The sequence below is a fragment of the Carettochelys insculpta genome, chromosome 21, assembly GCF_033958435.1.
Source record: "Carettochelys insculpta isolate YL-2023 chromosome 21, ASM3395843v1, whole genome shotgun sequence".
NCBI classification, from domain to species: domain Eukaryota; kingdom Metazoa; phylum Chordata; order Testudines; family Carettochelyidae; genus Carettochelys; species Carettochelys insculpta.
Window position 1 is genome coordinate 9196029 of NC_134157.1, and position 22339 is coordinate 9218367.

General features: G+C 46.9%; 1 protein-coding gene across 1 annotated transcript in view; it reads right to left on the minus strand.

Moving 5' to 3' along the window:
- Positions 1 to 22013, minus strand: part of COL27A1 (collagen type XXVII alpha 1 chain) — a 259743-nt gene extending 237730 nt beyond the window's left edge. Inside the window, exon 1 of the mRNA XM_075015103.1 lies at positions 21920 to 22013. Coding sequence (XP_074871204.1) covers positions 21920 to 22013 — 94 coding nt within the window. The remainder of the gene's footprint in view (positions 1 to 21919) is intronic.
- Positions 22014 to 22339: the final 326 nt, after the last annotated feature.

Consider the following 22339-nt stretch of genomic DNA (forward strand, 5'->3'; position numbering starts at 1 on the left):
ATGTTCAAAAGACACTGCTGAAATTAGAAATCACATTTAATCCTTCAACTGGCAACAGATCGAATGCCCAGTAACTCACCTGCAGAGGATACTCCAGTACACTAGTTCTCAATGAGGTGTACATGTGAGGGCAGAGGAGTGGGCTTGATGACCTCTCGAGGTGCCTGCCAGTTCTAGGAGATATGTATAATATGTACGTACACCTGGGGTACACAGAGGTATTCGGGCGGGGGGAGCACACACATCAATTCATCTAGATAGTTGCCTAGTTTTACAACAGGCTACATGAAAAGCACTAGAGCTATTTGTAATGTAAGTACAATATTCATATTCTAATGCATTTATTTTAGAATTATACGGTGAAAGGAGAAAAGCAGCAATTTTTCAATATTCATTTGTGTGGTTTTGTAAGCAAGAAGTTTAAGTGACGTGCAGCTTGGAGGGACACAAGACAACTCAAAACACTGCAAGGGGCACACAGCAGTCTGGAAAGGCTGAGTGGCATTATGCAAGGAGGCAGCAGTGTACCTGAAAGAGCCCATACAGACAAGAACTGCTTGGACGTCATCTCTTCTGCACTTTTGAAATGTTCGTGGAAAGGCCCTTAATAAAATGCAACTTCTCTCCTTTCTTCGGGGGCAGAGAAGGTGGCTATTGCCTTACTTCAGCAAGTGAGTGTAAAAATCTTGGAACATTTAAACTGTAAAGAGCTTGGAAGGGACAAATACGCAATTGTAAGAGTCCCGAAACGCCCAGCCCTTGGCCTAGGGTGGGCGGCACCCAAAAAGGGGTTAGAACACCAGCCTTGCACTCAGTTCGGGGCAGTCAGCAGTTCACTGTTACAATACACCACCGGCCCAGCCCTCAGTTCAGCGCGGGCAGCAGTTCTCAGTTGCAACAAAATCCCAGCCCAGCCCTCAGTCCAGGGCAGGGCAGCAACACAAGGGTTTTAGCACAGGCCCAGCCCTCAGTTTGGGGCGGGGCAACAGCACAAGGGTTTAGCACAGGCCCAGCGTGGGCTGGCCCTGTCAAGGAGGGGGTAGGGGGTCGCAGGCCCTCCCACTCCACTGCGACCTGGCCCAGGGGGTTGCTCACACACGACCACGGCAGTGGGGATCCAGGCCGCAACACACCGCCATGGGTTCGGGAGCGTCATTCCCCGGGCCACTTCCTACCTCTACCGCCACTGGCGGAAGGTCCCAGTCCATCTGGTCAGGGGGTCCCTCTGGGTCGGTCTCCTCCAGGTCATCCACCTTCGGGGGCTCCGGCCAGTCGCTCATATCAATGTCATTGGGATAGTTGGGAGGCGGTAGCATGGGGGACCCGAGGCGATCCTGGGCCTGAGGGCTGTAGGGATCCACCGGGACTCTGGGGCAGGCCGCTCCTGGGGCTTCTTCCAAGGCGGGGGGTCTCCGCCGGCATGAGGGTCCTGGCAGGTCTGGGAAGTCTGGGTAGTCCCCCTGGGGCATCTGGATCCGGGGCTGTTCGGAGCCGCTGGGGGCTTGCTCCTCCGGGCTGGCCGGGCGGTGACAGGCCCTCTGCCCTTGGCGCCGGGGAGCTCGTGCAGGCGCGTCCTCCCTGCCCGGAGGCCCAGGCTTTAATGGGTCCTGAGCCCTGCCCTTGGCCTTTCTAGCCCTGGGCCCCACCCTCTGAGGGGTGGGCCTCTGGTGTTCTGGCTCCAGACTCGCCCACCAGGGCCTCTGCACAGCCTCCTCTGCCTCTGAGTCAGCAGGAGGCCATACTGACTCACTACAGCAATGCATCCAAAATGAAGGAAAGGAGAGTAGCAACATTAGTATGCCAAACACTCCCCTTTGTGCCGATTTCAGTTGTCACATGAGAGAAGATATTAACTCCTATATAGCTGGACTATAATTTTCCATGCCATGGGTGATTCCCGGAATTGTTTTCACCCCAAATTGGGGCAAGTGATTACCAGAGAAGGTTTTTCACACAATGTGAACGTCCAAAATGCTAAGGTTTGGAAACGGGGATGTTGCATTTAGGCATCGTTGATCACAAGGAAACATCTCATTTGGGTTTGTTGAATTGAATCAATACATTTCATTGCTAGTCTGTTCGGCTTTGCCCTGTATCTGCCTGGGCAGCTGCAGTGCCTCCAGGAGTTGTACTTAAGTGCCTCGTCCCCATTCACCTCTGACCAGACAAGATATCCCATAATCAACCACACAGCTCAGGCAGAGGCAACACCATGCTGTATCATGGGGATTTGTACTCAGGACTGGATTATGAAAAGGGTTTTAGGGGCTGCAGTCCAGGGTGCCCTTCACCCTGAGATGCAGCCACTTAAGAGCCCGTGTGTGCTGTGTTCTGGGCCAGCAATATGTCATAGAATCCAAGGGCTAGAAGGGACCTCAGGAGGTCATTGGGTGATTTAACATTCGTCGGACTCTAAATAGTTTTTAAAAAATGGCTCCTGAAGTACTTCAAAGGGAGATAAACCAACCCATAATGAACTATTCCAATTTTTCTCCCAACAGCAAACAAAATCAGCAGCAACGTATATTTGCAAAACCTGCATTTTCTGTTGAAAAGTGACCTTGCTGGAACATCACTTAACTCCTCCATTTCCGCTCTACTTTCTACAAGGCTTGGTTGGCAATTGCTCCCATTTTACCAATAACCGAGGCATTGACTTTACAAGTGCCAGAACTTCCATCCGACTTCAAGATGCACAAAAAACTAAACCCTTCAATTGTTTCCTTATGGAACAAGAGTTCTCAGTTATAGCAACATACTTTTGTTCTTGAGCTGTCAAGGAAATAGATCTTTAATCTCTATTTTGCATCTCTATGTGCATCTCTATGTGCTACTGCAATAGAAATGATGTGACAATCAATAATTGGAAGGTGAGTTAATTTTCACTAAGGTTGAAAACAGCCTCAAAAGATTTACTTTTTATATTACCTTCAATGCATGATCTGAGATAAGCATTTGAAGTCACCTAGAAAATATCCAGAGATGGTTTGTGCAATTGTGTTTTTAATCTGGTAGGGAGAAGACAGAGGGCATCTATATAAATTCCAATTGTGACAACAGAAGAGGAAAAAGGTCTCCTAAGGACATCTATACGCTATGCAATCAGAGATGAAACTGCAGCATGTACAGACAGACCTGATCTTGCTTTGAGCTAGCTACCACAAATAACAACAAGGAAACCACAAGTAACACGGGCTACACAAACGTCTTGGGGACAGTGTTTTAATCATGGGACCCAGGTTGTGCATCAATGTTAATGAAAACAGAGGGAATTTACCCAGCCTATAGGAAATTGAGGTCCCTTAAATTTTCTGGGGACATACTAGTGTGAGAAAAAGGGAGACACAGAATGCAGACAGAATCACATTATAAAAAGGGGGTGCCCAGAATGGGAAAAGGGGAGACTCCAGCAGGAACCATCCATCTACTGACGATCAAGCTGTGAGAGTCTCATCAGACCCTAACACTATTGTCAAGGATGTGAGAAGAATTGTATTTGTAACTTGTGCGTAGGTCTGCACAGAATTTCTTTATCCTCAGGTGGAAATGGAATGCAAATGGAGTTTCAATCAAACTTCTAAACTAGATCTTGTACAGGTGAATGTCTGATTACCACCTTCGGTAATTATGTGCTCCTAGAGACACTAAATTTGAAGCAAATAATAGACGTGACTCACACTCTGTTAAGTTTGAAACTATTAGCAACAGAGATGAACCACGGTGATGTAATACCACTTTACAGAATCTACTTTAAATAAAAGACTACTGCAGTCACAGACAAAGGAGAATTAGGCTACGTCTACACGGGCAGCCTCTGTTGGCTGAAATCACTGTCAAGAGACACCTTGTCAGTACCTCTGTCAACAGATTGAGTCTACACATAAGAGTAGATCGAAAGAGCAATCTGCTCTGTCGCCAGAGAGCAGCCACACTGCCCTGCCCTCTCTTGACAGAACAGCTGACTGGAAGCTCTACAAGCAGGGATGCCTGGGGAACCAGAAGCCCTCTCTGCCGACAGAACTGTCTACACGTGTGCTCTGTCAACAAAATGCTGCGGACAGAGGCACTATTCCTGATCAGGAACAGGGATAACGCTGCCGACTGAACAGCTGAGTTTTGGCAACAAACTCTCGACAGAGCACTTTAGCCGTGTAGACGCTCAGCAAGTGTTGTTGACAAAAGGACTGTTCTGTTGACAAAAGCTGCCCATATAGACATGGCCTTAGTGAGTTACAGTTGTTGCAGTGAGACACAAAACCTGCATCTCTACTGAGCCCATGATTTTTGGTGTCTAGCAGAGATCTGAATTTAAGCTGCTAGGATCAGGTTTTAAAGGTGCCGTACTGGTTTCTTTTGAGGATGGAGACTGGCAGGCCAGGCACAGAGCAATTGCTTTGTGGAAATATTTGCCCACTAATGACAGATGTTTCTGTCTCCAGCCTGAATAGAATAAAAATCTAGTCACACCTTGCAGGTGACTAAAACCACAGCATGGGGAGGTGATCTTCACAGCATTAAAGCTGTGGCAGTCCCCAGCACTAAATACATCATTCTGTGTCAGCCTGGTCCCCCCAAAGCCTGGCCAGGTAGTTAAAGCATCCCAGCTGCTCTAGGAGCTCTAAGCCAGGTGGTGATTTATAATAATTTTTCTTTTTTAAAGAAAGAAACAGAGCTGGTAAATGTAAAATAAAAGCAACACTTGTCCACAGAGGGCCAAGGGCTTTCTGCTCTCCATCACCCACTGCCTTGAGGGCCAGCGAGGAGACATCTCCAGTTACCAGCTCTGGAGAAACTGCACTTGAATGAGGTGGTGGTGTAATTTGGAAAGATCTGTGCCAATGCCAGTGTCAGGGTTCTGAGAAAGACCAGCACGCCATAGCCTTTTCCAGATGTCTGAGCAGATTTCTTTACTCATGGGAGTTGCACGGGTTTCATTCCCAGGGCTGTGTTGCCAGCTCTCATGATTTTACTTCCAAGTCCTGTGACAGTTGACAGTTTTTTTCCTAAAACCCGAGTTCTAGAATCTCAGCTTTCACTACAAGAACAGTTACTAGCCCTTATGGTTGTGGAACTAAACTTGCAAATGGGACCCCCTAAAGCACCAAAATCCAGCACACAAATGAGCAGAACCCAACAGTTCTATTTGTACAGTCTCATAATTTTTATGGCAAGCTTGTAAACTTGGGTGGAGGGGGCTGACTTGTGACTTTTCCATGCCTGGGGTTAACAGTCCTGAAGACTTTAAACCATTGCAAACCCACAGGGACACACTGATTTAGTTTAAAAGTAGGGTTAAGATAACCTGAAATAAGTCAGTGTCAGAGTTCCAACATGAGGCTGAAAAGGATTAAATAAAAAGTATAACACCACCTCAGACTGAGTTATGGGCTCATGTATTTAATAGTTCGCTACCCTTCCTTGTGACAAGCCTGACCACTGACTGTGTAGTACCTACTAGAGAAATGTAACAGGACTCAGCAAGTAACCTTAACTCTGACCCTAAGCCATGTCTGTTCCCCATGTAAGGTAATTCTGAATTCTGTGACCAGAAATGGTACATGTCCAATAAGTCTGTTACAGTGCTGTTTACATGGGGCTTTATGAGAAGATGCAGATACAGAGAAGCTATAGAACAGAAGAACAGTTCATAGTGGGGAAACGGACATGTACAAGGGGAAATTGCTGTGAACAGAGAAGGCCCAATTCTGGAAGGTGCTGAGCACCTTCAAGTCCCCACAGATGTCAGGACCAGGTGCACTTTGATAGGGCTGGTCAGTTCACAGCAGAATGCCACATGCTGGAAAGTTTTTAAAGTCCCATGCATCTGCCCCCGAGACCCAAGCAGAAGCTCTGGCAGGCTGGATGCACTCCCCAGACAGCACCTTAAGCTGCTCTCCTCCTACGCAGACTCTTATGGGAAAGGAAAGCTGTCCAGGCCTGGGCTAAGCAGCCTCACACCACTGAGCCTTGGTTCCAGACAAGCTGTAACAGAGCTGACCCAAACTGTACCTCTGAATTGTAAGTCATACCCACTCAGACTGCAGTAACACATTGTCCTCTCTAGTGGCGGATGGGCAACACACCGAGGCTGCTACAACCTCAGAAAACTCTTCACTGAAGGAGAGGCTCACACATTAAAATAGTGAGGTCCCAATTCAATTCATGCTGTTTGACAGCTCCCAGAAGCACAAACCAGCAACTTAGAGAAGGGCCAAGATTCTAATATACCATGAAAGATTCTGACCACAAGCCTTTTTTTGGACCCTTTAACATATGCTCAGACAAAGCAGGCCTGAAGTCTGGGGCCTAAGTGGACAAGGCATGGCACACACAGCAGAACAAGCCTTTATTTGTGTAACGAAGCATAGAACAAGTGCCAGGACAGTATAACTGTGGATGTGAAACAGTAATTGGGACTTATCTTGAATTATAAGAACATAAGAACATAAGAATGGCCATACTGGGTCAGACCAAAGGTCCATCAAGCCCAGCATCCCATCTGCCGACGGTGGCCAATGCCAGGTGCCCCAGAGAAGGAGAACAGAAGACAAGTGATTTATCTCCTGCCATCCATCTCCTGCCCTTGTTATGAAGGCTAGGGCACCATACTTTATCCCTGGCTAATAGCCATTTACGGACCTGACCTGCAAAAATTTATCAAGCTCTTTTTTAAACCCTAATAGAGTCCTGGCCTTCACAGCCTCCTCGGGCAAGGAGTTCCACAGGTTGACTGTGCGCTGTGTGAAGAAAAATTTCCTTTTATTAGTTTTGAACCTACTACCCATCAATTTCATTTGGTGTCCCCTAGTTCTTGTATTATGGGAAAAGGTAAATAATTTTTCTATATTCACTTTCTCCACACCATTCATGATTTTATATACCTCTATCATATCGCCCCTCAATCGCCTCTTTTCCAAACTGAAAAGTCCCAGTCTCTCTAGCCTCTCCCCATATGGGACCCTTTCCAAGCCCCTAATCATCTTAGTCGCCCTTTCCTGAACCTTTTCTAATGCCAATATATCTTTTTTGAGGTGAGGAGACCACATCTGCACGCAGTACTCGAGATGTGGGCGTACCATAGTTTTATATAGGGGAAGTATGATATCTTTTGTCTTATTATCGATCCCTTTTTTAATAATTCCTAACATCCTATTTGCCTTACTAACTGCCGCTGCACACTGCGTGGATGTCTTCAGAGAACTATCCACTATAACTCCAAGATCCCTTTCCTGATCTGTCGTAGCTAAATTTGACCCCATCATGTAGTACGTGTAATTTGGGTTATTTTTTCCAACATGCATTACCTTACACTTACCCACATTAAATTTCATTTGCCATTTTGCTGCCCAATCACTCAGTTTGCTGAGATCTTTTTGTAGTTCTTCACAATCCCTTTTGCTTTTGACTGTCCTGAACAACTTGGTGTCATCTGCAAACTTTGCCACCTCACTGCTTACCTCATTTTCTAGATCATTGATGAACAAGTTGAACAGGATCGGTCCCAGGACTGAGCCCTGGGGAACACCACTAGTTACCCCCCTCTATTGTGAAAATTTACCATTTATTCCAACCCTTTGTTTTCTGTCTTTTAACCAATTCCCGATCCATGAAAGGACCTTTCCTCCTATCCCATGACCACCTAATTTACATAAAAGCCTTTGGTGTGGGACCGTGTCAAAGGCTTTCTGGAAATCTAGGTATATTATGTCCACTGGGTGCCCCTTGTCCGCATGTTTATTAACCCCTTCAAAGAATTCTAATAGATTAGACAGACACGACTTCCCTCTGCAGAAACCATGCTGACTTTTGCCCAACAATTCGTGCTCTTCTATGTGCCTTGCAATTTTACTCTTTACTAGTGTTTCTACTAATTTACCTGGTACTGATGTTAAACTTATCGGTCTATAATTGCCAGGATCTCCTCTAGAGCCTTTTTTAAATATTGGTGTTATATTGGCCGTCTTCCAGTCATTTGGTACCAAAGTGGATTTAAAGGATAGGTTAACAAACCACTGTTAATAACTCCGCAATTTCACATTTGAGTTCTTTCAGAACCCTTGGGTGAATGCCATCTGGTCCTGGAGACTTGTTACTATTCAGCTTATCAATTAATTCCAAAACCTCCTCTAATGTCACTTCAATCTGAGTGAGTTCCTCAGATTTGTCTCCTAAAAAGGCTGGCTCAGATTTAGGAACCTCTGTAACATCCTCAGCCGTGAAGACTGAAGCAAAGAAATCATTTAATCGCTCCGCAATGGCACTGTCTTCCTTGATTGCTCCTTTTATATCTTTATCATCCAAGGGCCCCACTGCTTTTTAAGCAGGCTTCCTGCTTCTAATGTATTTAAAAAACATTTTACTATTGTTTTTTGAATTTTTGGCTAGCTGTTCCTCAAACTCTTTTTTGGCTTTTCTTACTACATTATGACAGTTAATTTGGGAGTGTTTATGTTCCTTTCTATTTTCCTCACTAGGATTTGACTTCCACTTTTTAAAAGCTGCCCTTTTCTCTCTCACTGCCTTTTTAACATGGCTGTTTAGCCATGGTGGTTCTTTGTTAGGTCTCTTACTGTGTTTTTTTATTTGGGGTATACATTTAAGTTGGGCCTCTAGTATGGTGTCTTTAAACAGTTTCCACGCAGCTTCCAGGGATTTTAGTTTAATTACTCTACCTTTTAGTTTCTGTTTAACTAGCTTCCTCATTTTAGTGTAATTCCCCTTTTTGAAATTAAATGCCAGAGTGTTTGACCGCTGCGGTGTTCTTCCCAACACAGGAATATTAAAAGTTATTATATTGTGGTCACTATTTCCAAGCGGTCCAGTAACAGTTACCTCTTGGACCAGATCCTGCATTCCAGTCAAGACTAGATCGAGAATCGACTCTCCCCTTGTGGGTTCCTGTACTAGCTGCTCCAAGAAGCAGTCATTTAAGGCATCAAGAAATTTAATCTCTGAATCCCGTCCTGAGGTGACATGCACCCAATCAATATGAGGGTAATTGAAATCTCCTATTATTACTGTGTTTTTTATTTTGATAGCCTCTCTAATCTCCCTTAACATTTCAGCATCACTATCACTGTCCTGGTTAGGTGGTCGGTAATATATTCCTAATGCCATATTCATATTAGAGGAATGAATTGTTATCCATAATGATTCTATGGAACATTTTGATTCCTTTAGGATTTTTACTTCATTTGATTCTATATTATCCTTCACATATAGTACCACTCCGCCACCCGCACGACCTGTTCTGTCTTTCCGATATAATTTATATCCCGGTATGATAGTGTCCCACTGATTGTCCTCATTCCACCATGTTTCTGAGATGCCTATTATGTCAACTTCCTCCTTTGATATGAGGTACTCCAGTTCACCCATCTTATTAGACAGACTCCTAGCATTAGTGTAAAAGCACTTTAAAAAACTACCACTATTTATATGTCCGCCTTTCACAGACGTGGTGGATTTTTTTATGCACGATTGTTTCACATCTGATCTTGCCCATATATTATTTCCCACGTTCCCTATCTGACTAACTTCTAGGGAATCCCTGTCTATGGAGCCTCGTGTAAGAGAAGTCTCCGTCCGATCCAGGTGCTCCCCCGCACCAATCGGCTTTCCCCCACCTCTTAGTTTAAAAACTGCTCTATGACCTTTTTAATGTTTAATGCCAGCAGACCCATAACTCACTAAAGAGGGGCCTGAAAGTCTGCTCCCCAGTTGAGGGAGAGATAATGTTGTGTCTTCCTTGAAATGCTAGCCTAAGTTCAGGAAAAGGTTTATCATGTCAGCATGAGTGATGGTGTCTACCCCTCACAGATGCCAATCTGAGCCCAGAAAGGGGTAGCATTGATAATTGCATATTATTGCCAATGTATACACTACTTACTGCTGTCTCTTCTCAAGGCCATATAGAAATCTATCTGGAGTGCCACCCATCATTCCTAAAGACCTGGAATTGGAATTTAACCTATCTTCTACAAGAGAAAACTTAAGGAATAACACCTTTGTGTTCACATGTAAACCTGAGCCCTGGGCAGAGCTTATTGTGCTCATTGGCCATATCTACACGAGCAGTTTTTCCCAGCCGACAAGGTCTACTCAGTCAGGGTGGAAATGACCCTCCCCTTTACTGAGACTCGCTCTTTAAATCCTCCTCTGAAACCTCCCCCCCACTCACGTATCAGACAAAGCAGGTCTTTGCTCACAAAAGCTTAAGATCCAAAATATCTGTTAGTCTATAAGGTGCCACAGGACTTCCTGGTGTATTCAAATTTGACACATTAGCACATGGTTTGAACAGCGCCAGCAATTACCTGACCCATTATAAGGGCTCTCTTACATACTTTGATGTTTTTTCTAACTTCCCCCCACCTCCACTCTTCTGATTTGCCAAACTTGATAGCAATTTTTGGACTGCTGTGCTTTATATATTTAGTTTGTTCTGATATGGCTATGACCTGAAGAAGTGGGTCTGTCCCACAAAAGCTCATCATCTAATAAATTATTTTGTTATTCTTCAAAGTGCTACAGGACTGCTTTTTTGTTTTTACATGGCAAATGTGCTTTGCTGACAGTTTGTCAATAAAACATAGCACATCCACTGGCAGCATTATACCTCTCTCTGTTCAGGCATAATGCCTCTCTGGACAGTGTTCTGTCAAACCATATAGATGCTCCAGGGTCCTTTTGTCGACAGACAGGCATTCCAGTTCACCAGGCAGCCCTGTTTGCAGAGCCTACTGCCAGCTGCTGTGTCAAGAGAGGGCTGGGCAGTCTGACTGCTCTCTGTCAACAGCGTGGATTACTTTCTCGATCTACTTTTATGTGTAGATGCGATTTGTCAACAGAAGTTTTGCTGGCACATCCCTTCTTACAGGCTTCTCATGTAGATGTGGCCACTATATCTTGCTGCTGGTACCTATTCGGGGGCTTGGGAACTCCCATCCCTTCACTTCTTTCCACCCATCAGCACTCTGTACATTTCACTGTAATCAGCTGTCTGTCAATCTCATCGAGCCTAACAAGTGAAGTGACACTCTGCCAGCTGTGCATAATAAGGGCCTTGTGCTTGAATCTACACCATGTCAAACATCTGTTCATTTTAATGACAAACAAGCATGGTGCTCCTAGCTCTGAGCTGTTTCCTGGATTATTATTCACAACCACTTGAAAACCCAGACTTTTAAAGGGTCAGGTTTTGAAGTCCTACTTCTCCGATATACAGTGTCCATCTCCCTCAAACGTTCCCTGAAACGCTCTCCTCCAGCAAGAGCACAGCAGTAAGAAATCAAGGGGAAGGAGGCATTTGTGGAGAAGTGGTGGAGGGACAGATGAACATGTGGATGTCAAAAAAAAAAAAGTTAGCCTTAATAGCCTCCATGGCCAGAATGGATGATCACAATGATCCTGTCTGACCTCCTAGATAACATGCCAGAGAGCTCCCTGGAAAATACCTTGTCATCTTACCTGTGCAATCACTGCTGATCTAGAGACCCACCAGTGATCCAGTGGCTGTAACAAAGAGCCTGAACCAGGCAAAGTTCAACTCACATTATTTGTGCTGCAGTAATTACCAGCGTTGTGGGCTAGACACACACCGTCAAGATTGACAGGTTCTGAACAGAAGCGGATTTGAACAACATTATTTCTCCGGAGGCCTTGCAGGGGAGGTTGATTGGTTTACTTGCTTAGCAAGCCTCTTCAAAAATAGGCCGCCGAGAGACAGACTCCATCTGCCCCATCCTGTTAGACGTGAACGAGGGTGGGTGCAGATACAAGAAGATTAGGGCTTCCCCTTTGCTCTTGTGCCTTGCCTCCAGCCAGCAGACAACCCGAGCTCTACTCTAGTCTTGTAGGCTGTGCATTTCAACCCCCTCGCATGGAAGCAGCTGGCAGAACAGACAGATGTGACTGAGCATCTAGCTCTAATTATAAGCCAACCACAGTACCAGCTTCCATGGCTGCTGTAGGTGCTGTTAGTCCCTCTGCTGCTGCTGGAGATGCAGAGTATTCACAAGCTGGCAATTTGCCTCCACACATCGACTGTGCAACAGAAAGCAGGGCTGAAAGGAACTGAATGGTAAGAATTAGCACTTGGCACCCAGGCCTATTAAAAAGGAGCCTTGCAAAGAGATGACCATGAGCCTCAGGCTGAATGGTCTTCATTGGAGTCAGACTCCATCAGGGATGAAGTTTGCTTTCATATAATATTTTACTCTGTGTAGTTTACAATCCCCCCAACCCGCGTGCGCGCGCGCACACACACACACACACACACACACACACACACACACACACACAGCCAGAATTTCTCAGTGATGAAAAAACCCAAGTGCCATGTCTTCCCTGCATACCCTGTAATTAATCAAACAAGACCTAACATGGAAACCAATACTTTGCACAGAGCTAGAGGAGGGGAATGAAAACATCCTCAGAGCTAAGGGTTATTTGACCCAAATCTGTCTGTAAGTGGGCTATAGGCTAAGTTTGAGAAAAACACACTCCAAATTTTCAGATTGTCACAATGACACTTCACTCAGTGTTGATAACCTTCAATGTTCATGGAAGGCAAAGGAACTGGATGGTGCTTAGCACCAGCGAATGGCAACTTTACTCATGTTTTAGTTAAAACTGCAGGTTTGGCAACATTTAAAGGATCTGAGAATTCCTGCTGGTTTCACCCAATAGCTTTGGTTGGAACCCCGCCCCACCCCCCCTTAAAAATTATCCCACCACCAAGCTAAAATGTTTCTTTGCAGCATTCCTATTTTTTTTTTAATTTTTCAGTTTGAAACAAATGTTGCAAAATTTTACTTACTAAAACCCTCAAATGTTTAAAAATGGTTAAAATCTAAACTTTTAATTCACCTCAAACTGCATCATTGTTCCACTTTTCCAGGTCAGTGAAAGCTTTGAAGAAATTTGTTTTCAGCCCATAGCACTTTATATTTCAACTTTTCAGAATTGCCAGTGAACCAAAAATCATTATTCACCCAGCTCTGTTCAGCACTTGGCAACATCAAGGCCTTAGAAAGAATGCATGAAAGTCCATCTGTTCAGGTATTACCACATTGTTTATCACCTGGGATTTGATTTTCCGTCTCTTCCTTTGGAACCTGTAGTGTAATGGAACAAAGTACTGTCCCTTTAAATAGCGTGCTACCACTCTAGTGGTCCTTGATGTCTGCTGTATTTCAGAAGCCACCAGAGCAACAGTGTAAATATGTAGCCAGGCCTTGCATGTTCTAGGAGTTTACTTAACAGGGTTATTTGAATCCTATAGCATCCACGTGATTACACTTATTGCAGAAAGACCACAAAGCAGAGGACACAGCACAGTCGGAATAAAGTTTCATAGGAGATAACACTAGAGGAAGTACTCTCCTATGGCTGAATGTTTGATTTGTCAAACAAACTCATGAAGGCTTGCTACATAACACTTCATGCCAACTTTCGAAAGCACCTCTTTGCAAGCCTCTGAGATCTTGGCTGTGGGCATTTGGAGGGTGCATGGGCAGATCACTGGGATAATTTCCGAGACATCTGCTGAAAGCACCTGAAGTTCATATGCTGACGGATCCATAAACCTGATTTTTCAGAGGTGCCGAGTTCTCTCTGCTCTTGTGAAACTGCATGTCCCCAGCTCTTGGGGAATGTTTGAAGATTAGGCCATTTATTAAGGGCCCAAATACGAATTTAGGTACCTAATTTCAGGCAACCAGGTTTGCAAATTTTGGCAATGGTGTAACCAACACACCTCCTGGGTGTGGTTCACTGTCCCACGCAGTGGTCCTTAGACCACTTACACAGAGAAAAAATGCATTTCCTCTACAGCTTTAATTGGCTTGTTAGCTCAAAAGAGGCTCCTGCACTAAACCAGAGCGGTCCCAGGTTTGGTTCCGCCGGTCGGCGGTTACATTAGCTCTTAACTTTCTTAGCATCAGCTGATCATATTAACATGACAGCTGCACCATATGCCACAGATAAGCAAAAGGGTAACTTCTCCACCAACTGGCCAGAGTTTCTGCAACACATAGTAAGAAAAGCTTCTGTCTAAAAGCTTCAGTGGAGTGTGACCCCCACCACAAGAGAGACTTTCTTCCAAAAGGCCCTTCTCCATAATAATTGTGAATGCTCCACATGTATTGACTAAGGCTCCCACACACCAAGACCCTCAGGTGCTAGGTGCTGTACAGACATGTACTCTTTAATCACCCATACTCTGAATCTGATTCCAACCACTCGTGGTTTCACAGTGACTGGGAGCTGCAGCCCAAGGAGGTAGAAATCTCTTACACACTTGTGAGAATGGGAGTGGGTGAGAGTGTACCAGGCACACTGAAAGAAGCTGTAGGTTTGCGACCGGAGGACAGCCATTGCAGGCAGCCATGATCCCAATAATTCCCCAAGCCAAATGCAGGATCAGGGGACTAAATCTGCTGCCAGATTATGGACTCCCTTCCATATTTCCCTGCCTTGTGAACACCCTGAAGGGAAACACAGCCAGTGCTGGTATCTGCCCCAAGTATGGGCAGAACACTAAGTCCTGCCCTTAGAAAGGGGCTTTACCTTTCCTCCTGCCCAGTAGAAACAGAGCTAGGCCACAGAACCTTTCATGTCTCACAGGAAGTGGTTTACTGGGGGCTCGCTTACGATCATGTGTTTCCTGGGCCCTGCCCTAGGCTCCAAGCCCTAACAGAAACCAGGGACCATCCTGGGCAGAGGGGCAGGCAGGCAGTGTGAGAGCAGAGGCCATCCCCCAGCCTGCTCTCCAGAAAGCTGGCAAAAGAAGAAAGGTGACAGAGGAGTGAGGATCGTCTCATAGCAGTACCCAACTGGAAGGGGAGGAAAGAAGCACAGCTTTGTCAGGTTGGGGGTAATAAAAGGAAATAGGCCAGTCAATAGAGGTCTCTGATGGCCAGGCAAGAATACAACCAGCCAATCTAAAGTGTGGACTAGTGTGGAGAAGTGAGAAGTAAAACAACTCTCTCCCTTGCAGGGATTAAGTGTCATCAAAATGCAATGATTGATGGCTGAGACAGCCACATATCATAGAATCTAGGGCTAGAAGGGACCTCAGGAGGTCACCAAGTCCAGCCCCCTGCCTAAAGCTGGGTCAACCCCAACTAAAATATCCCAGCCAGGACTGTCAAGCTGGGACTTGAAAACCTCTAGGGATGGAGAGTCCACCACTCTATAGCAATGCATTCCAATGCTTCACCACCCTCCATACCTAACATCATTACCCCCATTTCTCACCCCCACAAAATTCATACTGTTACTTCTGTTCCCTTTGCCTCCTACTCCTCCTCTCTCCATTTGAAGGACTTTTTGAGTCTTGACTTAATTTATATTATAAGCTCTTCAGCACAGGGGCTGTGCTTTCTGGGATATATGTACAGCATCACACACAATGGGGCCTCAGTTTTGACCGGAACCTCTGGGTGTTATCAATAATGGTCAACGGATTTCCTTTACCTTCTACCCCTCTGCTCTAGGAAAGGGGTTTTGAGCTTCCTTTCCTGAGCCTTGCTGACATTAAACCAAGTCTGCTGGGAAATGAACCACGCCCTGTGCAGCAGGTGGCATAGCAGGGCTGAGCAGAGGGGGAATTTTAATCACTGCTGATATTGGAATCTTTCACACATGGCAGAAGACCACGTGCCTTAGCAGTGACATCAGCCGAGCGGCCTGGTCTGATTACAAGGCTTGGGAAAAGGAAACTTTTCCTTTTTAAGCAGCACCCAGAGAATATCTGTAAAAAGAAACCAGCTCCACCTGTTTTAGTATGAGGTGGAACAACATTACGTCACTTGTACTTCTCCTTAGCACCATGGTTGTGTCACGTCAGACATTTGTGCACCTAAAATTTGCCACTGGCATCCCAAGGTATCAATTATCTACCTGATCATTTCAGAGCTTGCCCGTGGGGAATGGGGCATGGATAATGTCAGACCTACACCACTTTACAACCCAGCATACCCCTTGTTATCACACTGGAATCCTGGCTCCCCTCTCTCCATAAGGACCCAGCCAACTTGTTGGCTCAATCAGCTTGTTACTTTTGGCCAGAGCTGGGTCTGTGTCACATAAAAATAGCTGGTATTAGTTTGGGCCTATTAGTGATCAGAGTTCAGGTTTACTGCTGGCAACACACACTGCCTTGAGAGCACATGAGAGCTTCTGTAAATATTCCTAAGAACAAAAGATAACCAATTTCTGCATGGTGGCACACAGCTCCTGCCAAACTAAGTCATACTGCTTATTTTTCCACAGGAGTGCTGCATGCATTAAACAGACATATTTTTATTATCATACAGGCAGTATTCTGATTATATTAAACCCCCTTCCAATTATTTGCAATGAAAGGCACTCATTTATCCTTGAAATTTTGCCATAGCTCAGTGGAATATTTAAAGTTTTATATAAATGTACCCCAAAATGACATTAAAAGAATATTAAGATGAAAAAAAATCAAGCACTAATTTTAGCATTTTCTAAATTTGACCACTGGAATAATTTCTTGGGAATGTGATGAATTCTTCATTACTTGAACTCTGCACGGAGATCAGGTATCTAAAATAAATATGTACAATCTAGCTCAACCATAAGCTATGGGCTTGATGCAGGAATCAATGGGTTACATTTTCTGGCCAGTGTTGTGCTAGAAGTCAGACTAGCTAATTGTAATGGTCTTGTCAGGCCTAACAAGCCTATGAATGTTCCCCAATGGTCCATGTCACTAGCTAGGCCCAGATGCTCTGTTAATCTGGCTCTGAACAGAGGTCAATTACCTTAACCTTACTCACTGATTCCAATAGAGGCTGACAGCCATGTTTGATGGACACATAAAATTCTAAATAATGTAGTTACAGGAGGTCACATTTTTAAATCAGGATCTTCTGTTGGCAAGCAAGAATCATAGAATCCTAGGGCTGGGAGGGGCCTCAGGAGGTCATCAAGTCCAGCCCCCTGCCTAAAGCAAGATCAACCCCAACTAAATCATCCCAGTCAGGAATTTGTCACGCGAGGACTTAAAAACCTCTAGGGATGGAGATTCCACCACCTCTCTAGGTAATGCATTCGAGTGCTTCACCAGCCTCCTGGGGAAATAGTTTTTCCCTAATATCCAACCTACACCTCACCCTCTGTAACTCAAGATGATTGCTCCTTCTTCTGCCATTCCTCACCACTGAGAATAGCCCCTCTCCATCCTCATTAGAGCCCCCCCTTCAGGAAGTTGAAGGTTGCCATCAAATCCCCCCTCACTGTTCTCTTCTGCAAAACTAAATAACCCCAAATCTCTCAGTTTCTCCTCACAGGTTATGTACTCCAGCCCCCTAATCATTTTTATTAACCTCCACTGGACCTGCTCCAATGCATCCACATCCTTTTTATACTGGAGGGTCAAGAACTGGTTGCAATACTCCAGATATGGCCTCACCAGTGCCAAACAGAGGGGGATAACTACTTCTCTAGATCTGCTGGAAATGCTTCTCCTAATGCACCCCAATATGCCATTAGCCTTCTTGGCTACAAGGGCACACTCTTGACTCATATCCAGGCTCTCATCCACTGTAATCCCCAGGTCTTCTTCTGCTGCACTGCTGTTTAGGGAGTTGGTCCCCAGCCTGTAACAATGCTTGGGATTCTTCCGCCTCAAGTGCAAGACTCTGCACTTGTCCATGTTGAACCTCATCAGATTTGTTCTGACTCAATCTTCCAATTTTTCTAGGTCACTGTGGACCCTATCCCTACCCTCCAATGTGTCTACTTCCCCCTCTAGCTTAGTGTCATCTTCAAATTTGCTGAGGGTGCAATCCATCCCCTCATCCAGGTCATTAATAACGATGTTGAAAAGTACCAGCCCCAGCACTGATCCTTGGCGAACGCCACTTGAAACTGACAGCCAACCAACCAATGAGCCATTGATCGCTGCCCACTGGGCCCAAACACCTAGCCAGATTTCTATCCACCTTACAGTCCATTTACCCAATCCATACCTCCTTAATTAATAGGCAAGAATATTGTGGGAAACTGTATCAAAAGCTTTGCTAAAGTCAAGGTATATCACACCCATTGACTTCCTCATGTCCACACAACCAGTCACCTCCTTACAGAAGCTAATCAGATTGGTCAGGAACAACCTGCCCTTGGTGAATCCATGTTGACTATTCTTGATCACTTTCCCTTCTTCCAAGTGTTTCAAAATGGACTCCTTGAGGAACCCCTGCATGATTTTTCTGGGGACTGAGGTAAGGCTGACTGGTCAATGGTTCCCTGGATTGTCCTCCTTTTCTCTTTTTTAAAGGGGGGCACTACATTGGCCTTTTTTCAGTCATCCCAGACTGTGATATTCTAAGTGACTCCAGAACGCGGGAGCCAGTGTTCTACACTCGGATTCAAGATCTCTCTCCAGTGCCGCCTAGCGAGTGCAGCAGACAAAACAGTCTCATGAGGCTATTTTAAAGCCCCACCCTTTCACCTCTGCCAACCAGCCTTTAAATTCTGAGCTGGGGTCCAGATACCAAATGGTCTCAGGCAAGTTCATGGGAAACATTGCTCCATCTTATGATTGCTCCACACTGATTTTACACAATTCAGTTATCATGTTAGACAGCCCCATACTACATAAATTCTTTATTTCATCACATCATTTCTGACCTGCAAACTAGCCTGTTCTGGACCACACACTAACTGCGACTATAACCCTGTGCAGGCACAGATACAAACTTAGGTAGAGAAAGAGACTTTCAAGGCCTTTTCAATGCCCACGCATTCAGCTCTGACAGCTCCTCCCTTATAATCCTCTTACTTCTCTTCTTATTCCCATGTTAACCCCACCATGCAGAGACTAAATTCTGCCATCAGCTACATGGAAAGCTTTGTTCCTACAGGGCTCCTCACTCCATTCTCTGCCACACATGGGACCCAGTTTTGAATCCTTGCTCTTTCCCCACTTTGCAGAGTGGATTTTTTTTAATTTTCTTTTTAAATTTAAAGAAAAATACATTTTAAATTTAAATCACATTTAAAAAAAAAAATCAATAAAATAATAAGTCTCATTTAACAAGAACAGTTACAATTACATCTCATTACAAAAATGCTACACCCACATGTAGGCTATGTCTACACAGCAGACTCTGTGTATCTTTGAAACATGCCCAGGATTTCAAAATATTTTTTTGAAATAAACGGGCACACAGTTTCGGAATCCCTGTAATCCCTGTTGCAGGAGGAGTAAGGCATACCTCAAAATAGCCTATTTTTAAAATAAATTCTAAAAAGAGATATGAAATTTACATAGCACAAATTGCATATCTTATTTCAGTTTTAGGGTGCCATGCAGATGTAGCACCCCAGTTTCACAACAATGAATTAATGGCTCTTGTCTGTGCAGCCTAACGACTAGCTCTTGTGCCTTGAAAGTTCTGAGCTTTCCATTTCTGTTTCTCAGCAGACTAAGTAGTAACACGTGCATAGACACAAGCTGAATTGGATAGCTGTTGTTCTGTGCTTATGTGCTAGTGGACCTTGGCCAAGCATAGCAGTGGAGTTAGTTAAGACATTGTCTTAAGACAGTGACCCAACTTATAGGAAAGGATAGAGGCAGCGGAGAAAAGGAAAGAAAAAGAGAAGACACCAGTCAGCATACACACAGCCTCCTACATTCCTCCCTGCCCACCCCCAATACTTTTGCTACAGAAAAACCTCCTTGGCTTCTGGGAGACTCTAACAAGGAATATTTGAAGAAATTAATTCCCTGGCCTGCTGCTCTGGGACACGGATGTTGCCAGATGAGAGCGTAGCAGGACAATGCACAGGCCCTGCAGAGCTGGAAGCCAGAGCCCCTGCCTGGAGGTCAGGTGTCAGAACCTTTGTCTGCCCTGTGACAGAGGTGGGCTGGGAGCTGGAGCCCCATGCCCATCCCACAGTAACATGTGGGCTGGGGCACAGAGTGCCTGCTGGCCCTCATCAGTTGGGGGGCGGGGGGGGAGAGGCTGGGAGACAGGAGCTCCAGCCTGCCCTGCAGCAGCAGGGTTCAGGAGGCTGCTGCAGGGCTTGGTGCCAGAGTCCCCATTTGCCCCGTGGCAGCCAGCAGGGCAGGGGCTGGCTGGAGCCCAATGGCAGACCAGCCTGGGGAGGGAGGCTGGAAGCTGGGACTGCAACAGCCATGGATTGCATGGCTGTTTGCCTGCAGAAGAACTAAACCTCCCTTCATCCGGCAGACTCTCTTGTTCGGGACCTGTCAGGTTCGGAGCATGCCAGATAAGGGAGGTGCAACCTGTAGCTGCAAATAACGTCAGTCTCCAAATGTTCTCCTTCAGAGAAAGCCCTATGAATTTCTCTGGTCAGATGGAGACATTTAGGGACCAGGGGCTGACATCCCCCACAATTCCCACACGTGTGAATACAGAACCACCCCAGCTATATGCAGCACCTGCACACCGCTCTGCATTGCTGGGAGAATTTTGGCTCTGTGTTTGTACAGGTGTGTTGCGTTGTGATTCTAAAACAGACTCAGCCCCCGGGGCGGGGAACACAGTGCATCAGCTTTACAACTAAGAGCTGATGTCAGTTATCTCCTCCCTGGGATTCCCAGGGCTGCAAATCGTGAGTGAACGGTGGTGGATCCTAGCGGATACCTCTTAACAGTCGCTGCAGCCCAGCAAGCACCAGGAGCTGCCGCCAGACCCCAAGACCTGTATGTGAACAGCCACACAGAGGAATCGGGGACTAAACCACCTTTGGTGCTTTCACCAGGAAAAGCCCTATCCTGTCTGGAAGGTGGGAAGAGCCATCCCAAAGGGCCTGGAAAGAAAGTGACACCTCACTCCAGAGTAAGTGGCTCCTTACGCAGTGGCACAGCAGAGGAGTAGTTACATAGACCACTGAAGCTCTGTGCATCGTTGATGCTGTGCTGTGAGTCACCAGCATAGCAGTCAATGGTGTACAGGGCAGCCATACCCCAGCACAGAGGCCGCCCGTCTCTAAACATACAGAAAGGGACTAGCACAGCTTTGGGGGAAGGCCAGGCAGCAGTTTCAATGGAGATACACCAGGCTGGACCCCATGCATGGAGGGCTGCACCAGTGAAACTGTGTTGGTTTTAAAACCCCATTAAGCTCGAATCCACAGGGCTTCTTTTTCCACATTGGGGCCGAGGAAGAGGGCCTTGCCCATGAACGCTCACGTCCTAATATGTTTGTTAGCCCCTAGCACGTCACAGGACTGCTTGTTATTTGGGAAACTACCAACTAACACGCTACCCCCGCTGGCACTGCTTTGGGTGCACAAGACCTGAGCCTGTGCTGGGACACAAACGGGTGCCCTGGGTGTTTCCAGCCCCCCCCAGTGTTGCCTGGGCTCACAAGGACCGGACGCAGGTGTCCCGGCCTCGCTCCCTCAGCCACACTGCAGGGCTCACACCTGACTTGGCTCTGCAGCCTGACCCGTGTCCACACTGCACTGCCAAGCCTGGGCCAAGAGCCTGGGGCTCTGAGCTGCTGTCCCGCTCAGGTTCCACACCCCTGCCAGGGCCCAGCAGGAGAAGGAGCAGCAGGGACAGGCCCCTGGTCAAGCTCCAGGGGTGCCCAGCATGAGGCGGGTCTCAAGGGCTCCTTCGCTGCCCCCTGCCCCTAAGCCCCAAGTAATGCGCAGCGCCGAACACACCAGGAACGCCAAGGCGCCGGCCGGGGGGCAGGCAGGGGCCGGCCCCGCAGGGGGACGCCAGGGCAGTCGTCCCTGGCCGCGAATTGCCCCCTCGCCAGGGGAGCGGCCGGGGGGGGGCGCCCCGCCCAGCAACAGCGCCCCAGGCTGAGTAGCTCTGCAGCCCGGCGCCCCGTCTGGGAGCCCAGAGCGCCCCGAGCCACACCCCTGCAGCCGCTCCCGCGCGCCCGGCCGCGGCGCCCCCTACCTGGTGGCACTGCAGAGCCCAGCTCGGAGGGCTCCTGCTCCGACGCGGCTCCCAGCGCCAGGTGCAGCAGCAGCGCCAGCGCCGCGCCGCCCATAGCGCTGCCCGGAGCCTTCAGCGCGGCTCCGCGAGCGCCGGCGGGGAGAGCTCAGCTCCGCCACGCCAGGCTCCGGCTCCTTCCCTTGGCCAGGCAGCTGGCTGCTCCAGCTTCCAGCCCGCACCCACCGGGCCAGGCACAGCCCCCCGGCCCCGCCCACCGCCTCGGGGGACCTGCCCACTCCGCCCACTGCACGGGTTAATGGGGATCTCCCCCGCCTGGCACTGCACAGGTTAATGGTACACACACACCCCCGTCGCCTGGCACTGCACGAGTTAATGGGGACCCCCAGGCATGGCACTGCACAAGTTAATGGGACACACACC